The 18947-nt window shown below is 40.4% G+C and overlaps 1 protein-coding gene across 3 annotated transcripts in view; it reads right to left on the reverse strand.

Moving 5' to 3' along the window:
* The window catches only part of LOC145342927 (adhesion G protein-coupled receptor L3-like), a 937845-nt gene that overhangs the window by 559620 nt on the left and 359278 nt on the right, over positions 1 to 18947 (reverse strand). For all 3 annotated transcript variants that reach the window (XM_080188553.1, XM_080188552.1, XM_080188551.1), the window contains exon 3: positions 10457 to 10626. In XM_080188553.1, coding sequence (XP_080044679.1) covers positions 10457 to 10586 — 130 coding nt within the window. In that variant the 5' untranslated portion in view covers positions 10587 to 10626. The remainder of the gene's footprint in view (positions 1 to 10456; positions 10627 to 18947) is intronic.

Consider the following 18947-nt stretch of genomic DNA (forward strand, 5'->3'; position numbering starts at 1 on the left):
GTGAAGAGTTGTGTTCACTCCCCTGAAGATGGAGCGATACTCTGAAAGCTTGTGCTACTAAATAGACCTGTTGGACTTTAACGTGGTGTTGTGAGACTTCTTACTGTGCTTATCCCAGTCCAACGCAGGCATCTCTATATTCTGTCATCAAGCCAATTTTGTATCCATTTGTCTGCCTCACCCTGGATCCCGTGAGATTTAACCTTATGCAACAACCTACCATGTGTCCCTTAGTGTCAGTTAGACTTCTTAGGGTACATGCATTGGGTCATAGAGATAGGGCCTGGGTAGGATAGTGGTCAGTGCAGACTTGATGGGCCAAATGGCCTCCTTCTGCACTGTACGATTCTATGATTTTGCTCCAGGAAACTCCCATTAAAACTGATTTCACTTGAAGCTTCTCTAATCTCTGAATTAGCATATTCTGCCACTTCACTAATGCTACCAGGAGATGTGCAGACAACTCCTACTGCTGTTTTAAATTCTCTTTCATTCCTCAATTCTAACTGAGTTGCCTGTTTTTCTTGACCTATATTCTCATTTGTATTAATGCCCTCTCCAGCCAGTTTTCCTATCCTTTCCAATGATCTTAAATAGTTTTATTTACTAGACTTAATAGTGTTGCAACCTCTCTTTCAGGTCCCACTCTTTTTTAAAAAAATTAGATTCCTTAGCAAACTTAGCAACCATTGCATCAGCCTTTGCATTTTAAGGCCTTACTTGCAAATTGCTACTGGACTTACTGCAAACACAATCTGTGCACCAACTGATAATATAACAGTTACTGTACTCATGAATGATTCTTTTATTTTCTCCTCTCAGAAGCGAGAAGTTCTAGCAAAAGGTAATTTATTGCAGAGTTAAGCAATGTAATAATATTGAGGAGATTTTTTGGCCAAATGAGCTGATGGAAAATTAATTATGTGCTATGTTTTAAAGACCCTAGTTTGCTGTGCAAATATGATAATAAAGGAATTGTTTGAACAACTGTCATGTTTGTTTATTCTTAATTAAAGGCAATATTTTCAAATGGAGGTGATACTTGATGTGAGAAGTATTAGGTTGAGATGTTCCTTTCAGTTCTTTTGTGCACCTGATATGAAGTGTGCAGTTACCATGTGGAAGATTTATATATTTTAGGATGCATTCACATAGCAGGTTTATCAATGACGTTTCAGCTTCGCAGCAACACAAAACTGTACGTCAGAGCCCAAGCTGACTCCAAAGTGAAACTCAGTGTCCAAATCCAGCTTAGGTCAAGTCAGCCTGTACCAAAACTGCAGTGAGTGTGTTGGGGAGGTGCGGCGGAGATAGGAAGCATATTGTAAGGTTATTGTTGCACCATATTCAATTCAGTGGCTTTTATTCTAAGGACAAGTTTTATTGTAGTATTTTGACTTAATACTATAGTCTAATCCAAATACTGTCACATCAAGTATCATCCCCATTTGAAAATATTGCCTTTAATTAAGAACAAACAGAACAATTGTTCAAACAATTCCTTTGATATCAGCCCATTTGCACAACAAACAAGGCTCTTTAAAACATAGCACGTTAATTAATTTTCCATCCGTTCATTTAGCCAAAAAATCTTCTCCTCAATATTATATGTGTTGCATAACCCTGCAACAAATTACCTTTCTCGAGACATTTTTGTTGCGGTCTGAAGTATTTGTGTGTGCAGTGATAATAATGGTATTTAAATTGCACGAAAAACACTTAGATATTCAAGGTCAAATATATAAACGATTATTTTCAGTAACAAATTTGAAAAAAATCATTTTTATTCATGGATAAAATGTGACAGTTTGTAGTTACTTTCAAAGATAACAGGACACTGACCCACCTTTCTTCAGTCCCCACAAACTTAGTAACCATTCGATCAGCCTTTGCATTTTAAGGACTTGCTTGCAATTTGCTATTAGACTTACTGCAGACACAATCTGTGCACCAACTCATAATATAACAGTCACTGTATTCATGAAGGATTTTTCATTTTCTCTTCAAAAGCGAAAAGTTCACTCCTTGCAATATCTGGAGAACCAAGAGCTGTGGAGGAGACTCAGGGTGAAAGACTGTACAAAATACTGAATAAAAAACAGCTTTGCCATTGCACAGCCCCTTTAGCATACAGTTATTTGCCCTCATAACAATAATTAGGAAGTTCAGTATTTTCATTCAAGGCTGAGCCACAAGGAGAATTTTCAGATAGAAGATTTCTCTTAGAGTCATAGAGGTTTACAGCATGGAAACAGGCCCTTTGGCTCAAGTTGTCCATACCGCCCAGTTTTTAACCACTAAGCTAATCCCAATTGTCCGCATTTGGCACATATCCCTCTATACCCATCTTACCCATGTAACTGTATAAATGCTTGTTAAAAGACAAAATTGTACCCGCTTTAATTAGCAAATATCAATCAGGCAACAGGAGATCAGTTTTATATATAGTGCCAGTGCTTTTTTTTAAAACAGCAGAGAGGTCAGAGTTCAATCCTTAACTAATAAAAGATGGCTCTGGCATATGGTTTTGACAGTGTTACAAACTGCAAGATTGAGGAGCCAGTGATTTCTAATGCAACATCTGAAATTCTTGGTCAGTCAGCAATGCGAGGCTCAATTTCACAAGACATCCATTCTTTTTAGTTGCTTTTTGTTCCGCTACATACTAAATTAAAAATTAACAGAAACTTAGCTCAAAATCAATGATACACAGACTGATGCTGAAAAAAAATGTTAATTATACCAATTTGCTTTCCTTGAAATTTTACCATGTATAACAACTACTTGCAGTTTATAGCAACTTGTATTTATAGTTACCTCCTTTAACACAATAAAAAATCCAAGTTGTTCACAGAAACATTATTAAATTTAACAGAATCATGGAACAAATTTAAAGACAAGTGACCTAGACGTTGTCAGGGAAGTAGGTTTTAAAGATCATCTTAAAAGAGGAGATTCAGGCAGGGAGTTTCAGGGTTTTAAGTTTTGGCAGTCAATGATGACAGTAAAATCGGGTGTACACAAGAAGGCAGAGTTGAGCCCAAGTGATCTTGGAGGGTTATAATGTTGGAAGGGAAAGGCCAAGGAGGGATCTGACAACATGGATGAACTCTGACACAAAAAAGGGGGCATTGTGGGATCAGGGGTCAATGTAGGTCAGCAAGCACTGGGCTGATGGGCGAATGGGACTTGCTGCAAATTATGAATGATCCCGAATTTAGAGAGTCAAGAGTCCAAAGGTCTGCAGATTAGATGGATTAGCCATACTAAATTATCCCTTAGTGTTGGGGCGGGGGGGTTAATAGGATAAATATGTGGGGTTACTGTGAAAGGGCTTGGGTGGGATTGTTGTCAGTATAGGCTTGATAGGCCAAATGGCCTCCTTCTGCACTAGAGATTCTATGATTCTAAAGATGGAAGCCAGCTGGGAGAGCACTGGAATAATCAAACCTAGGGGCATCAAAGGCAATAAAGGTTTCAGCAGCACATCAACAGAAGAAGCACATTACATGTACATTAGAATGTGAAAAATTCACATATGAATTGAGTCACAGAAATTAGCACCCAGGCTCCGAACCCAAATATCAGAATCTAAAAATAAACAACCCATTTGGTTTTTCATTTTTACTTCATATGGAACACATTTAATTATTAAAATAAATAAGCGAAAATGAATCCCATCTGGTTCCCATATTCATCATACATGAAGCAGCAGCCTGATGGGAATTTGAATTGGATAAGATAATTGCAATACCACATCTAAAGACTGATCAAAAATAAAAGCCTAGACCTCATTGGATAAGGGAATGAAGGAGTCAATTGTGCGAGCAGCCTAATGCTATAGAGTACTTTTTACCAAGTTTTCCAAATTCCAGAGTTATTCAGAGCTCTCTGAGTGCTGTGGCAATCAAGCCTTTCCTGTGCCCCATCCCGCAAATATATTCAAATCCAAATCAGGGCATCCACAACAGTCACACTGCGAAACCAATCCAAAATATAAATATGTCCTTGGCCTAGTCTAACAAAGGGATAAAATTTCTTTAGTGTCAGTGGGATTAGTAGGATAATATGTGGGGTTAGCATTTCACGTGGCTTATGCACACAACTCAAGATACAGAAAATTGACTCCAAGCCCAAGAATGTAAGAAAACAGCTCGATGTTTCATGTGAAATGGGTATGGATCCATCCTGTGCTGACTAGATGGAAATCCCCTCTTGGCAGTTTGTCAGAATTCTACATGAAATGAATTGAGTAACCTCAAATCCAGTGGCAAATAATTTCAATTCCCATAACTCAAAGCTACATGCAAGGTAAAAAGAAAAATAGGCATTTAAATTGACAATCTCTATCTCCAATACACCTTAAGGCTAGATGCTACGCAAAATGGAAAAGGTCACATTGGTGCTCTTCATTTCAGAGTCAATACCCAGTGGCGGAAGACTGACCATATTTGCTGCAAGTAATAAAATCATGAGTAAGTTAATTTTCATTTTCCCTGCCCCCACTGCACATGTTTCACATGTGCCCCAAACTCTCTTCTTATCCATTTCCATCTTGCTCTCTCCATTCTCTCCTCACAGAACCTCTCTTATACTGTTCTGCCCACCATTTCTTACACATGCTTTGCTCAAGTCTTTTTTATTTCCATGTCACAAACTACAAATATCAAGCAGAGGAAATTTTATCCCTTCGTTAGACTAGACCAAGGATAAATTTATATCATGGATTGGATCCGCTGAAAATGCTGTGTGGATGCCCTGAATTGGTCCCAATTTGGCTTTGCCACATTTTCTAATCTTTCTGTCCTCATTAACTCTCACCCAAAGCATAAAGTCCAAAGAGAGATGAACAGAAAGCTACATCCTACACATTGTGCTTCTGTATATTTTAATTCCCTTGCCAAATATCTTGCTGATAGTCATGTTATTATTCAACGATGCACATTGACTCAGACATTAACAGGGAGGAGATCAGTTTGCTGAGTGAAGATGCGGAAATTTAAAGGGTAGGGGGTGCAGGGATCCTGCCAAATTTACAGCAGGACCTCATTATCATTATAATCCTATGTTTTCCTCCTGGCCACCAGTATGATTGAAAGACTGGTCAGTTGGTGGATAGAAAAACCAGCAGCAGGACACTGCAGCCCCAGTGAAAGGCAAGAGGGATTGGAGCCTTAGAGTGGGATTTGGTGAAGTAGGGAGGGTGTGTCAACTAGTTCTATGTTAGAGGTTGTGGGTTTTAACAAACTGAAAAGATATGGTTTGTACACATAAATTCAAATTAACATTTCAAATTTATTCTAGGACCTCTTGCCTGTAGAAGACAAATTGAAAGTTAAACAGCATCCTGTGTTACACCCTAATAACATCACCATCAAATCATGTAAGAAGCTCTAAAAGCAATCTTCAACCACTTAAATACATAACCCCAAAATCACCATGACTTGTTTGGTGGTGGCAGAGTTCAAAGTGTTTGTTCTTATCTTAGCCCACAAACAGTGCTAAAAAAACACATCTTCTGAAGCTTTAGACATTCAAAAAATACATAGATCCTAAACATATTTTAATAAAGGAATTCAGCCCATTCTCATGCAAAAATACTGAAGATGGTACTTCCTAGTTAAAGCCAACTAGATATTGAGTCTGAGATCATGTGTGACTTGGATAGATTAAAGTTACATGCAAATCATAGAATCCCTACAGTGCATAATGAGACCATTTGGCCCATCAGGTCTGCACTGACTCTCCAGCAGAACATTTTACCCACGTCCTATCCTCACAAACCCACGTATTACCCAGCCAGTCCACCTAACCTACGCATCTTTAAACACGAAGGGGCAATGTAGCATAGTCAATCCACCTAACCTGCCCATCTTTGACAGACTGTGTGGAAAAACCAGAGCACCCGAAAGAAACCCATGCAAACATAGGGAGAATGTGCAAACTCCACACAGACAGTCATCCAAGGCTGCAATCGGACCTGAGTTGCTAGTGCCTTGAGGGAGCAGTGCTAATCACTGTGCGACCACGCTGTCCACATTATTTTCCCCAAATAAATTGTCAATAGTGACTAAACTTCTGCATCATGTTCTGACTTCTATTTTGGATTGCTAACATTTATCACATTGCTTCAAAGACAAAATCTTATTATTTCAAGGTGGGAACATAAGGGTGATTGTTACTTAAGGATAGAGCAACAAAAAAAAGACTTGGTGAGAGGTCCAGTAAGCTTTACACAATAAGCCATCCAAATCTTTCTCCAAATAACATCTTAAGTGCGACGACATCTTGATTCCACAAACCCCCAAATCAGCAGACTGCCATTAAATAAATAGGCTATCGCAGGGCAACCAGTCAACATTTGCTGGATGTCATTAGAAAAACAACATTTAAAGTGGTTCCTTTCTAGAAGAAATTGGGTAAAACCATTCTTATGACATATGTGAGATAAAGGGTATGACTAGGTGGCAGAGTATGCCATAAGATTAAGTAACAAGTCAGCAAACACAGAGAGGATTACAGTATAAAATATGTGTAAAAAGTCAAGAATATGAATCATTCTATCATTATCATTGCATTATTATAACTCCTTAGACACCAATTATGTGGCATTATATTAGTATTTTCAGGAGGTCTGTACTTTTCATGCCTTTTTAGTCTTCAAGAACTGAATCGGTCCAAAAATTCTTCAATGATTCTGAAGTGCAAATTTCATTTGGAACTGACCAGAATAAAATCTACAAATGATTCAGCAGAATTAATCAGAAGTCAAGAAGTTAATGGCATTCCATCCACATATCATTTATGGACTTTATACTCCACAGAAAAGTAAATAATTGGCACCCTTTCTTTGTGGTGATTTCATTTATCATCTTGATGTAATTTTACTGCTATTAGGAACTCAAATTCCTACAGTGAAGTAGTAAAAGGCAATCTCACTTAGGAACCGAAGACAGGTTGATCTGAAAAATGAGATAAACTGCTGGTCATGTCCTTCAAAATGGGCTCACTACCCTCAATTCCCTGGCACACCACAAGCAGCGTTTATTATTACCATCGAGACATAGATTCAGTTACTTTGATTATCTTGTGCTTTGTAGCTTTCAGATCAATCAAATCAATAAAGATGCTTACTGCGGTTGAAACATAAGGAGAGAATTCAGCACTGCTACTGACACAGAAGATAGTGATTGCCTGACAACCAACAATGTGTCAAAGTACCTTAAATGGGGTTCTTTGGTTGCAATATTCAGCCAAGAATGCTGCAGCATTCTCAAAACACTGAAATACAGGTTACTCTTGTTAATTGGAATTCAAATAATTCATCTTCCCTTTTGCAACCTATTAACTGAGGGGCATCAGCAGTGGATTACAACCCTTGTGTTTTGGGTCAATAAATTGGACTCAGGGGAGTTCCATTCTTCAAATGCTTGCTCCAAAAATAAACTGCTGATTTGATATTACATTTGCACAAGTAATTTAGCAATACTTGATTAAGATTAAATAAGGCTGGACATAAAACCACATAATTTTTACATTACATAAGGAAGCCACTCAATTTCATCACATTTATTCCATCTGTCTGCACAGCCTATGCACAGACCCATAACTGCTCTTGTCTCTACAGCTTTTTACATTCATATGGTGATTTGGACTCTATATCCATCACTGTTTCTGTTAGGGTGTTCCATACCATAACAACCCTTGCAAAAAAAATACTTCTGCTTATCTCTTGATTAATTCTGTTAATGATGGTCATACAGCAATCAGTGGAAATAGCTTTTCCTGATTTGTCTCATGAAAAATCTTGATCATATTGAACATTTTCATCACATACCCTCTTAAGCTTTTTTGTTCAAATTAAAAGAACCCAACTGTCTTAGTCTGTGTTCATAACTCTATCAACTATGGTTTCATTCTTGTCAATCATTTCGACACCCTCTCCACAGCCTTGACATTTAGTTCAAATAAAGGAAGCAACTGAGAGCAATATTCTTAATGTCACCAAGCCACTGTTTTTTCTAAGTTGTTTTGGGTCTTGGTTTTATATTCTGCACATGTATTTCTAACACCTAGCAATCCACATGCTGCTTCTTCTACAGCTTTAGTAATCTGTCCAGCCACTTGGAAAGATTTGCGTATCTGAAGCCCCTCTGCTTTCCCAGTCCTTTTTAAGTTTTGCCATTTAGTTCATGTAACCTGTCCTCATTCTTAGCCCCAAAACAGGTCAACTCGCATTTCTCTGCATTAACTTTCACCTGATATATACCAATTTACCAACCTGTCTACCTTCTTCAGTTAGCATACTCACAATTTGAGTCTTAACCAAATCTTGATATTATGCCCTTGATATCCAAATCCAGATATAAAACAATATATTATAAATATATATGGTATTCCAACATTAACTCTTTGAGATTACCTCTATTTACAGTTCTTCAGGTTGAAAAATGCTGCAACTACACATTTCTTACTTAATAAGGTCAAAGAACAAATGAATAATATTTGATCTCACTAATTATGCAATTTTTAAGGTACAACCTATCAGTCTCCTATTTAAATTACATGTTATTATCAGAGTCTTGGCATCAGAGGGACTGGCGCATTATTTTCACCAGTAATATCATTTTGTGGGGTGGTTTCATAGTTATATTCAAGTAAAGAGCTACAGTAAGTGTTTGAAGTTCCACACTCAGAATATTAAAAACATATGGTGGGGAGTGGGTTTTAGGTTTTTTGGCTCTACAAGGCTGGCTTTCCAAGTCAAACAAATTGCTTCTTACTAGCATACAAGAGACAAGAGTTTATAACATTTCATAATTGGGCAGATCTTAAAATTAGGCCTCAGAAGATTAATGGAGAAGGAATTCAAGCTCTCCCATTAGCTTCGTGAGTTTAATCGACTGAGTAAAACATGCCATACTGGCGAAGAAGTTTTAATTTGTCCCCAGTTAACAGTTAGTCAGCAGAGAATCTTCATCATCCTTAGTGACAATCTGTGTGGTGAGACTTAGCGGTGACATTCCTTTAAATCCCAGCCCTCAGACACACCACGAATTGGCCGTTCTAAATAGGCTATTTAGTCAAGCGATAATTACAATCAAAATTCAACCAATATCTACAGACATACACCTCCAGAAAGAGAAACTGAATAACTAACATTTTCTCCCATAAACTGGCCTCCAAGCCAGTTGGAGTGGGACTCGGAGCCGGCACTCCAAGTTCCACTCCAGTCAAAGCTAGCATAGACTGGAAATCCAATCTGCCACCCTTGGGTTTGTAGACTTAAGTCAATATGACCTGTACCTTATCTTAAATTCTTACCTTAAACCCTATTTATTATGAGAAAATTATACACAGTAGAGAGCAGAAATGTCCAAACAATGACCTTGGGCTTTTTTGGACTTTACAGCACTGGCTACCTAGCCCAAATAATCCAGGGGACTGAATTTATTTTTGTGGTTATTTTTGTTCTCTTTGATTTCTTTCAATACTATGGGACTGAACATTTGGATAGGATTATGCTTAATATCGCTGCATCCTAAAGTGGGAAGGTGATCAGCCAGATGTTGTGGTACACACTGGTACCAATGACATGGGTAGGAAGAGTGAGGAGGTCCTAAGACAGAGTATAGAGAGCTTGGAAGGAAGTTAAAAAACAGGACCCCAAGGGTAGTAATCTCAGGATTGCTACCTGTGCTATGTGCCAGTGAGGGTAAGAGTAGGATGCTTGGGCGGATGAACACGTGGCTGAGGAACTGGTGTAGGGGGCAGGGTTTCCGATTTTTGGATCATTGGGACATTTTCTGGGGCAGGTGGGACCTATACAAGAGAGACAGGTTACACCTAAACTACAAAGGGACCAATATACTTGCAGGGAGGTTTGCTAGTGTTATTGGGGAGCGTTTAAACTAGATTTACAGGGGGACGGGAACTGGAGTGTCAGAGCAGATAGTGGAGCGGGGGTAAAAAGACAGGTTAGCTCAAGCGAAATCATAAATGGAAGGGTTGAGTGTGGTGGAAATAATCTTTTGAGGTGTGTCTATTTCAATGCCAGGAGTATTGTGAGGAAGGCAGATGAGCTGAAGGCGTGGATTGACACGTGGAAATATGACATCATAGCCATTAGTGAAACTTGGCTACAGGAGAGGCAGGACTGGCAGCTCAATGTTCCAGGCAAGACAGAGGCAGAGGGATAAAAGGTGGGGGGGGGGGTGGCTTTGTTGGTCAGGGAAAATATTACAGCGGTACTCAGGCAGGATAGATTAGGGAGCTTGTCTACAGAGGCCCTATGGGTGGAGCTGAGAAACAGGAAAGGTATACTGCAAAGGCAGTACTAAGTAGCCAGTGAAGTAAAATCACTTGACCATTCACATTCAATATGAGTTTCTACTTGACATCTAAATGAACACAATACATTTCCCGATGCTAAGATTTCTGTTCCATTTGTATTCACCTGTTACAGCTGCTGTATTGACAAGTATCATCAGGAACCATGGGGTCCACATGGTCACTGGACGAAATCCGGAAGTAATAGTGTAGCAAATGTTTTCAGGTGAGGCACAGGAACTGCTCCCACAGGACATTTCTTCAGCAAATTAGGCTTTGCATTGAATGGCTGCAAGACTGAAAGAACAAAACGTGATTATTAAAAGAAGCAACAAGAATAAATTGAACAAAATTCCAGTTAAATTTTATGGAGGTAAAAATAAAAATTGATGTTGCATTAGAACCTTACAAGCGAAAATGTCAACCAAACTGGTGATTTCTGCCATGTTGATTTGCAAAAATTCCAAAATGAAACAGTTGCCCATTCCTCAACATCAAAAGTGATACATGACACATTCATAAGCATAATGTTGCCACAACCACACATGTGCAATTCTTCTCATATATCCAAATCTGCTTCTTTTCGCAACACGGTTTCATTAAAGGGAAGTCGTGTCTGACAAATTTACTGGAGTTCTATGAGGATGTGTCTAGGGCAGTGGATAGAGGAGAGCCGGTGGATGTGGTCTTTCTGGATTTTCAGAAGGCGTTTGACAAGGTACCTCACAAGAGGTTATTGCAGAAGGTCAGGGGACATGGAGTTGGGGGTAGGGTGTTAGCGTGGATAGAGGATTGGTTGTCAAATAGGAGGCAGAGAGTGGGGGTCAATGGGTGCTATTCGGATTGGCGGTTGGTGACTAGTGGGGTGCCCCAGGGGTCGGTGCTGGGGCCTCAGCTATTTACCATTTATATAGATGATCTGGAGGAGGGAACCGAGTGCAGGGTGTCGAAATTTGCTGATGACACCAAGATTGGGGGAACGGCAAATTGTGCGAAGGGTGTGGAGAGTCTGCAGAAGGATCTAGATAGGCTGGGCGAATGGGCCAGGAAATGGCAAATGGAATTTAATGTTGGTAAGTGTGAGGTGGTCCACTTTGGTAGGAAAAATGGTAGGAAGGACTATTACTTACGAGGCGAAAAACTGCAGCAGGCGACGGTGCAGAGGGACCTCGGGGTCCTTGTGCATGAGTCGCAAAAACCCAGCTTGCAGGTGCAGCAGGTGGTCAGGAAGGCGAATGGGATGCTGGCCTTCATAGCGAGGGGGATTGAATATAAAAGTAGGGAGGTCTTGCTGCAGCTGTATAGGGCATTGATGAGGCCGCAGCTGGAGTACTGTGTGCAGTTTTGGGCGCCGCACCTGCGCAAGGATATTCTGGCCCTGGAGGGAGTGCAGAGGAGGTTTACTAGGCTGATACTGGAGTTGAGGGGATTGAGCTATGAGGAGAGGCTGAATAAACTAGGCTTGTACTCGTTAGAGTTTAGAAGAATGAGGGGAGATCTCATTGAGACGTATAAGATGATGAATGGGATGGATAGGATAGAGGTGGAGAGACTCTTCCCGCTCAAAAAAGACAGTAGGACTAGGGGGCACAGCCTCAAGATAAAGGGGAGGCGGTTTAGAATGGAGTTGAGGAGGAACTTCTTCACTCAAAGGGTGGTGAATCTCTGGAATTCTCTGCCCGTTGAAGTGGTGGAGGCTGCCTCGCTAAATATTTTTAAGAAGCGGGTTGATGGGTTTTTGATAAGAGAGGGGATTAAGGGTTATGGGGAGAGGGCGGGAAAGTGGAACTGAGCCACGACAGATCAGCCATGATCTTATTGAATGGCGGGGCAGGCTCGAAGGGCTAGATGGCCTACTCCTGCTCCTATTTCTTATGTTCTTATGTTCTTATTAAATTTAAAGTGGCACAAATTCAGTACATTGGGAACTAGTTCACATTATTTAAGAACTGGTCTGAAAAATAAATGAAGTAAAAATATTTTAAATATGCAATTGGAAGGATTTTCAGTAAAAAAATGTATGACTCTCTTATATTCAAAACATTTTAAGAGGAAGGAATATTTAGAGCAGGCCAAGAACTTGGTCACAAGTGGACAGTCTAGTTCTGTCAAGGTGTCCCACTATTCCTGGTTAAGAGCAGCACTTCAGCCAATTAGATGGAGTGATTGGTTCAGAAGGTGTAATAAGTCTCCATTATCAAAATGACATCGAAACCTATTACCAATCCATTGTGATAATATTGATGTACAATTAAATTTCTAAAGGAACGATAAAGGGTCAGAGAAACAGATTAAAAAGAGCTAATTTGTAGAACAATGGGAAAAAGCAGGGTTGAGGAGCTAATGAAACAACACAAGCATAGCACAGCCAACTGGCTTCTTTCTCTCCTATCAAGTTCTCTACGATGCTCCCCCTTGATTCAAAATAAATGAGCTGGCTTTGCATCTCTAGAGCAACAAAAACGGAGCAAAAAATAATATTCCATCCATCACTCTACTAGTTGCATGGCAATATGAGGGAATTAAAACTTATAATTGACTTACTGAGGGTGAATTTTAAAGCCGTAATGTAAATCACATCGATTTACTTCAAGAGTTTCTTAATGGTGACCTTTTGGGCTGCATTACCAACATCAGCAGCATCACTGCAATCTGCTCACACCAGGAGTTAAACAAAAATAAAACACTCTCTTGTATGTTTTGTAAAAGTAAATCATCAGGCTCAGTAAGAAAGAGCTTCTCTTTCCACTTGCTTGAAATTCTGCTTTAGGAGTTTGATTTGATTTATAATTATCACATGTACTGGTATATAGTGAAAAGTATTGTTTCTTGCGCACTATACAGACAAAACATACTGTTCATAGAGTACATAGGAGAGAAGATGCTGAATATAATGTTACAGTCAAAGCTATGGTGCAGAGAAAGATCAGCTCATTATATATCAGGTCATTCAAAAATCTGATGGCAGCAGGTAAGATAATGTTCTTGAGTCAAGTAGTATGTGATTTCAGACTCGTGCATTTTTTTTCCCAACGGAAGGAGGTGGAACAGACTATGTCCGAGGTGTGTGAGGTCCTGGATTATTTGGCTGCTTTCCCGAGGCAGCGGAAAGTGTAGATGGAATCAATGAAATCATGAATTATGCAAGGTGGAAAGGTTTAGGGAGAAAATTCCACAAGAAAATTCAGTCCTTCTCCGTACTCTTGACTGCCACCAATAATGGAATAATTTTTTTAAAAATCAAGATGTTCAAGTAGCCAGGGTTAGAGGAGCACAGATGTCTCAGAAGACTGGGGATCTGGAAGAGATCACAGATGGAGGGAAAGGGGAGACCTTGTTGTGATTTGAAAACAAGGTTATAAATGTTAAAATCAAGATGTTACATATGAACATACGAAATAGGAACACAAGTGGGCCTTGAACCTGCTCCACCATTTAATAAGATCATAGCTTATCTGTTCATGTTTCAAGTTCCACATTTCCTTCTACTTAGACAATTCCAATTCCCTGCCTAGCAAAAGTTCATCTACCTCTTCAATGACCCCCATCTTCCGAGGTAGAGTTCCAAAATTGCACAATTCTCAGAGAAAAGGATTCTCCTCATCTTTTAATTTGATTTAATTTATTATTATCACATGTTAACACAGAGTGAAAAGTATTTTCTCATGTGCTATACAGACTCTGTCCAATAAGATGACACCTAATTTTAAAACAATGTTCCCCCAATTCTGGACTCACCCACAAGAGGAAACATCCTTTCTACGTCCATCCTTGTCTAGACCATTCAGGTTCTTACATACTTCAATCGAGTCACCACTAATACTTATAAACTCCAGTGATAGAAGACCAGCCTGTCTGGACTTCATATGACAACCTACTCATTCCAGGTATTGATCTAGCCAACCTTCTCTGAACAGCGTCCAACACATTTACATCCTTCCCTAAATAAGGAGACCAAGCTACCCAAAATACTTGAAATGTTGTCTCACAATAACATGTATAAGTGAAGCATGACATTTTTATTTTTAAGTTCAATTCCTCGAGTAATACAAGAAAGCACTCCAGTAATTACTTGAAGTACGTGTATTCTAACATCTTGTGATACATGCATGCACTAGAAAACTTGAAGTCCTTCTGCATCTCAGCATTCCATTTAAGTGATACTCAGCTTTTTTATTTTTCCCGCTGAAGTGAACAACTTCACATTTTCCCACTGTATACTCCATCTGCCAGATTTTAGCCCACCTATTCAACCTATCTATATCTGCCAGCAAACTCCTTCTGTATTTCTCACCATGTATTTTTCTATCCATCTCTGTGCTGTGATGAGGATACTAAGAGGCTGCAAAGTGACTTGGACAGGTTGGCTGAGTGGGCAAGTACTTGGCAATATAATACGGATTCATGTGAGCTTATCCTGCTTTGGTGGCAAAAACAGGAAGGAAGATTATTATCTGAATAGCGGCAGGGGAATAGTGGAAGTGCAACGTGACCTGAGTGTCATGGTGGAACTGTCATTGAATGTTGGCATACAAGTACAGCAGGCAGTGAGGAAAGCTAATGGCATGCTGGCCTTCATAGCAAGAGGATTTGAGAATAGGAATAAGGATGTTTTACTGAAGTTGTACAGGGTTTTGGTAAGACCACTCCTTGAATACTGTGTGCTGTCTTGGTGTCCCAGTCTGAGGAAGGACATTCTTGCTATCAAGGTAGTCCAGCAAAGATTCACCAGATTGATTCCTGGAATGGCAGGACTGACATATGAAGAGAGGCTGGATTGACTGGGCTTGTACTCATTGGAATTTAGAAATCTATGAGAGGGAAACTCATAGGAACACATAAAATCCTGATGGGACTGGACAGGCTAGATGCGGGAAGAATGTTTGCAATGTTAGGGAAGTGCAGAACCAGGGGTCACAGTCTAAGAATAAGAGGTAAGCCATTCAGGGCTGAGATGAGAAAGAACTTCTTCACTAAGAGAGCTGTGAACCTGTGGAATTTTCTACCACAGAAAACTGTTGCAATCAGTTCAGTAAATATGGTCAAGAGGGAGCTGGACATGGTCCTTGTGGCTAAAGCGATCAAAAGATATGGAGAGAAAGCGGGAGCGGGATACTGAAAGTGCATGATCGCCCATGATCATACTGAATGGTGGTGCAGGCTCGAAGGCTGAATGGCCTACTCCTGTACCTATTTTCTATGTTTGTATGTTTCTTTGCGCCATTTGCAAATTTTGCTACCATGCTTTCCCTATCTCATCTAAATCATTGATAGAAATTGTAAACATTGAAACCCAGCACAGATATTCAAGGGACTTCATTCGTCATATCCTGCCAATCATAGAAAAATTTATATGTCCTCACTGTTTTCAGCCAGCCAGCCACGCTGTTACTCCCTATAACATCAATCTTTATCTTCCACAATAATATTTGAGGTACGATCTTCTCAAATTGGTGGTTATTTTCCAAAGGTTGCTGGATTCCAGGGAACTGCCGGAAGATTGGAAAGCGGCTAATGTTACGCCGTTGTTTAAGAAGGGTGCCAGGCAAAAGGCGGGGAATTATAGGCCGGTTAGTTTAACGTCTGTTGTAGGTAAAATGTTAGAATCCGTCATCAAGGAGGAAATAGCAAGGCATCTTGAGGGGAATTGCTTGATAGAGCAGACGCAGCACGGTTTCGTTAAGGGGAAGTCATGTCTGACAAATTTATTGGAGTTCTATGAGGATGTGTCTATGTGGATAGAGGAGAGCCGGTGGATGTGGTCTTTCTGGATTTTCAGAAGGCGTTTGACAAGGTACCTCACAAGAGGTTATTGCAGAAGGTAAGGGGGCATGGAGTTGGGGGTAGGGTGTTAGCGTGGATAGAGGATTGGTTGTCAAATAGGAGGCAGAGAGTGGGGGTTAATGGGTGCTATTCGGATTGGCGTTTGGTGACTAGTGGAGTGCCCCAGGGGTCGGTGCTGGGGCCTCAGCTATTTACCATTTATATAGATGATCTGGAGGAGGGAACCGAGTGTATGGTGTCGAAATTTGCTGATGACACCAAGATTGGTGGAACGGCAAATTGCATGGAGGGTGTGGAGAGTCTGCAGAAGGATCTAGATAGGCTGGGCGAATGGGCCAGGAAATGGCAAATGGAATTTAATGTTGGTAAGTGTGAGGTGGTCCACTTTGGTAGGAAGAATGGTAGGAAGGACTATTACTTACGGGGCGAAAAACTGCAGCAGGCGACGGTGCAGAGGGACCTCGGGGTCCTTGTGCATGAGTCGCAAAAACCCAGCTTGCAGGTGCAGCAGGCGGTCAGGAAGGCGAATGGGATGCTGGCCTTCATAGCGAGGGGGATTGAACATAAAAGTAGGGAGGTCTTGCTGCGGCTGTATAGGGCATTGGTGAGGCCGCAGCTGGAGTACTGTGTGCAGTTTTGGGCGCCGTACTTACGCAAGGATATTTTGGCCTTGGAGGGAGTGCAGAGGAGGTTTACTAGGCTGATACCGGAGTTGAGGGGGTTGAGCTATGAGGAGAGGCTGAATAAACTAGGCTTGTACTCGTTAGAGTTTAGAAGAATGAGGGGAGATCTCATTGAGACGTATAAGATGATGGAGGGGATGGATAGGATAGAGGTGGAGAGACTCTTCCCGCTCAGAAAGAACAGTAGGACTAGGGGGCACAGCCTCAAGATAAAGGGGAGGCGGTTTAGAACGGAGTTGAGGAGGAACTTCTTCACTCAAAGGGTGTTGAATCTCTGGAATTCTCTGCCCGTTGAGGTGGTGGAGGCTGCCTCGCTAAATATTTTTAAGACGCGGGTTGATGGGTTTTTGATAAGCGAGGGGATTAAGGGTTATGGGGAGAGGGCGGGAATGTGGAACTGAGCCACGACAGATCAGCCATGATCTTACTGAATGGCGGGGCAGCCTCGAAGGGCTAGATGGCCTACTCCTGCTCCTATTTCTTATGTTCTTATGTTCTTAAATGCCTTCTGGAAGTCCAAGAACAGAACGTCTACAATCCACGCACATTAGAGTTCTTTGAAGGAATAATAAACTGGTTAAACTTGATCTTCCTTTCACAAAACCATTCCGACTCCTCCCGACTATGTTGAAATATTTGAAGTGCCCAGCTATAACCTTTTTAATGATCACCCTCCATTCTCCACCTCATTAAGTGCCATCAAATTTGTCATGGGGATGGTATTAAGTTCCATCCTAACCTACAATGGCTATAATACACTAGTCAGATCTCACTCCAAATACTGTGTACTTATTACCAAGATTCAATAGAGGCATTCATGCATTGGACAAGGTGCAAGAAAAGCAATGTGCATGATCCTAAATGAAGAATGACTAGTTGTGAAGAAAGATTAGAGAAACTCAAACACGACGGGTTGGAGAAAAACTTAAAGCGGGATCCCAAGGCATACAAAACAGTACACAACTCAAAATGGAGAATCTTGAAAATAATTTCAAGTAAAGGAGACAAAAAGATATAAAATATAAAAAGCTGATTGGAAAAATGAACATCTTTACTCCAAGAATGATAAACTTCTGAAATACTCTTTCAAAAAAGCTGTAGAGGTGAAAATACTAAAAGGGTCAAAAGACAGCTGTGGGGCTCATGAAGTTGAGTTAAACACTAGAAAAAGAATGTTAAACAGATCAAGAAAGCCTTTATGGTATTTATCAATATTGTTTCCTCTTGTTGCATCCAAACTCATTCAGTCCCGAACCAGATTCCAGTGTTCCCCTTCTTAAACTGGACCCATTAAAATAAATGAAGCTGGAACAGATAATTTGGTTAATTTGTGTCAGGTACTTATTCACAAAACAGTAATTTATCGTCCCAATTTTTTTGCCAGGTGTGAATTTAGATAATGTAATTGAGCAAGACTTCTAGAATAAAAAAATACAGCCATGGGTGGCACAGTGGTTAGCACTGCTGCTTCACAGCTCCAGGAACCTGGGTTCGATTCCTGGCTTGGATCACTGTCTGTGTGGAGTTTGCACATTCTCCTTGTGTCTGTGTGGGTTTCCTCCAGGTGCTCCAGTTTCCTCCCACAGTCCAAAGATGTGCGGCTAAGGTTGATTGGCCATGCTAAAATTGCCCCTTAGTGTCCTGAGATGCATAGGTTAAAGGGATTAGTGGGTAAATATGTGGGGGTAGGGCCTGGGAGAAATTGTGGTCGGTGCAGACTTGATGGGCCAAATAGCCTCTTTCTGCACTGCAGGATTTCTATGGGATTAATGTACTAGTGCATTTCTCGGTCGACAAGTGTTCATGTTGAAGGTGAAGGAAGTGAACTATAGTTCAACTGCTCAAACTGCAAGCAATTAATGAGGAAAGTATAATGCCACTGACCTTCAGTGGCAATTACCTTACACATTACACAGAGTCTCTTTGAATTAACCCTCAAAACAAAAGCATTGCACAAAAGACCCCAAAGAGACTGGAAATTTTCAACTGATTTGAATCAGAAACCAAGACATTAAACTCAACAAGTCTGACGACATTCTTTAAAATATTTAAATCAGTCCAATTACAAAATGCATGGCCAAAACTACTCAATTTAATGGTCAGCAGAAAAAGTGTCACCATTAAGATGCACATGGCTTTTGCTCACCACAG

Source organism: Carcharhinus amblyrhynchos, chromosome 5, assembly GCF_965287045.1.
Source record: "Carcharhinus amblyrhynchos chromosome 5, sCarAmb.v2.hapA, whole genome shotgun sequence".
In the NCBI taxonomy this organism is placed as follows: domain Eukaryota; kingdom Metazoa; phylum Chordata; class Chondrichthyes; order Carcharhiniformes; family Carcharhinidae; genus Carcharhinus; species Carcharhinus amblyrhynchos.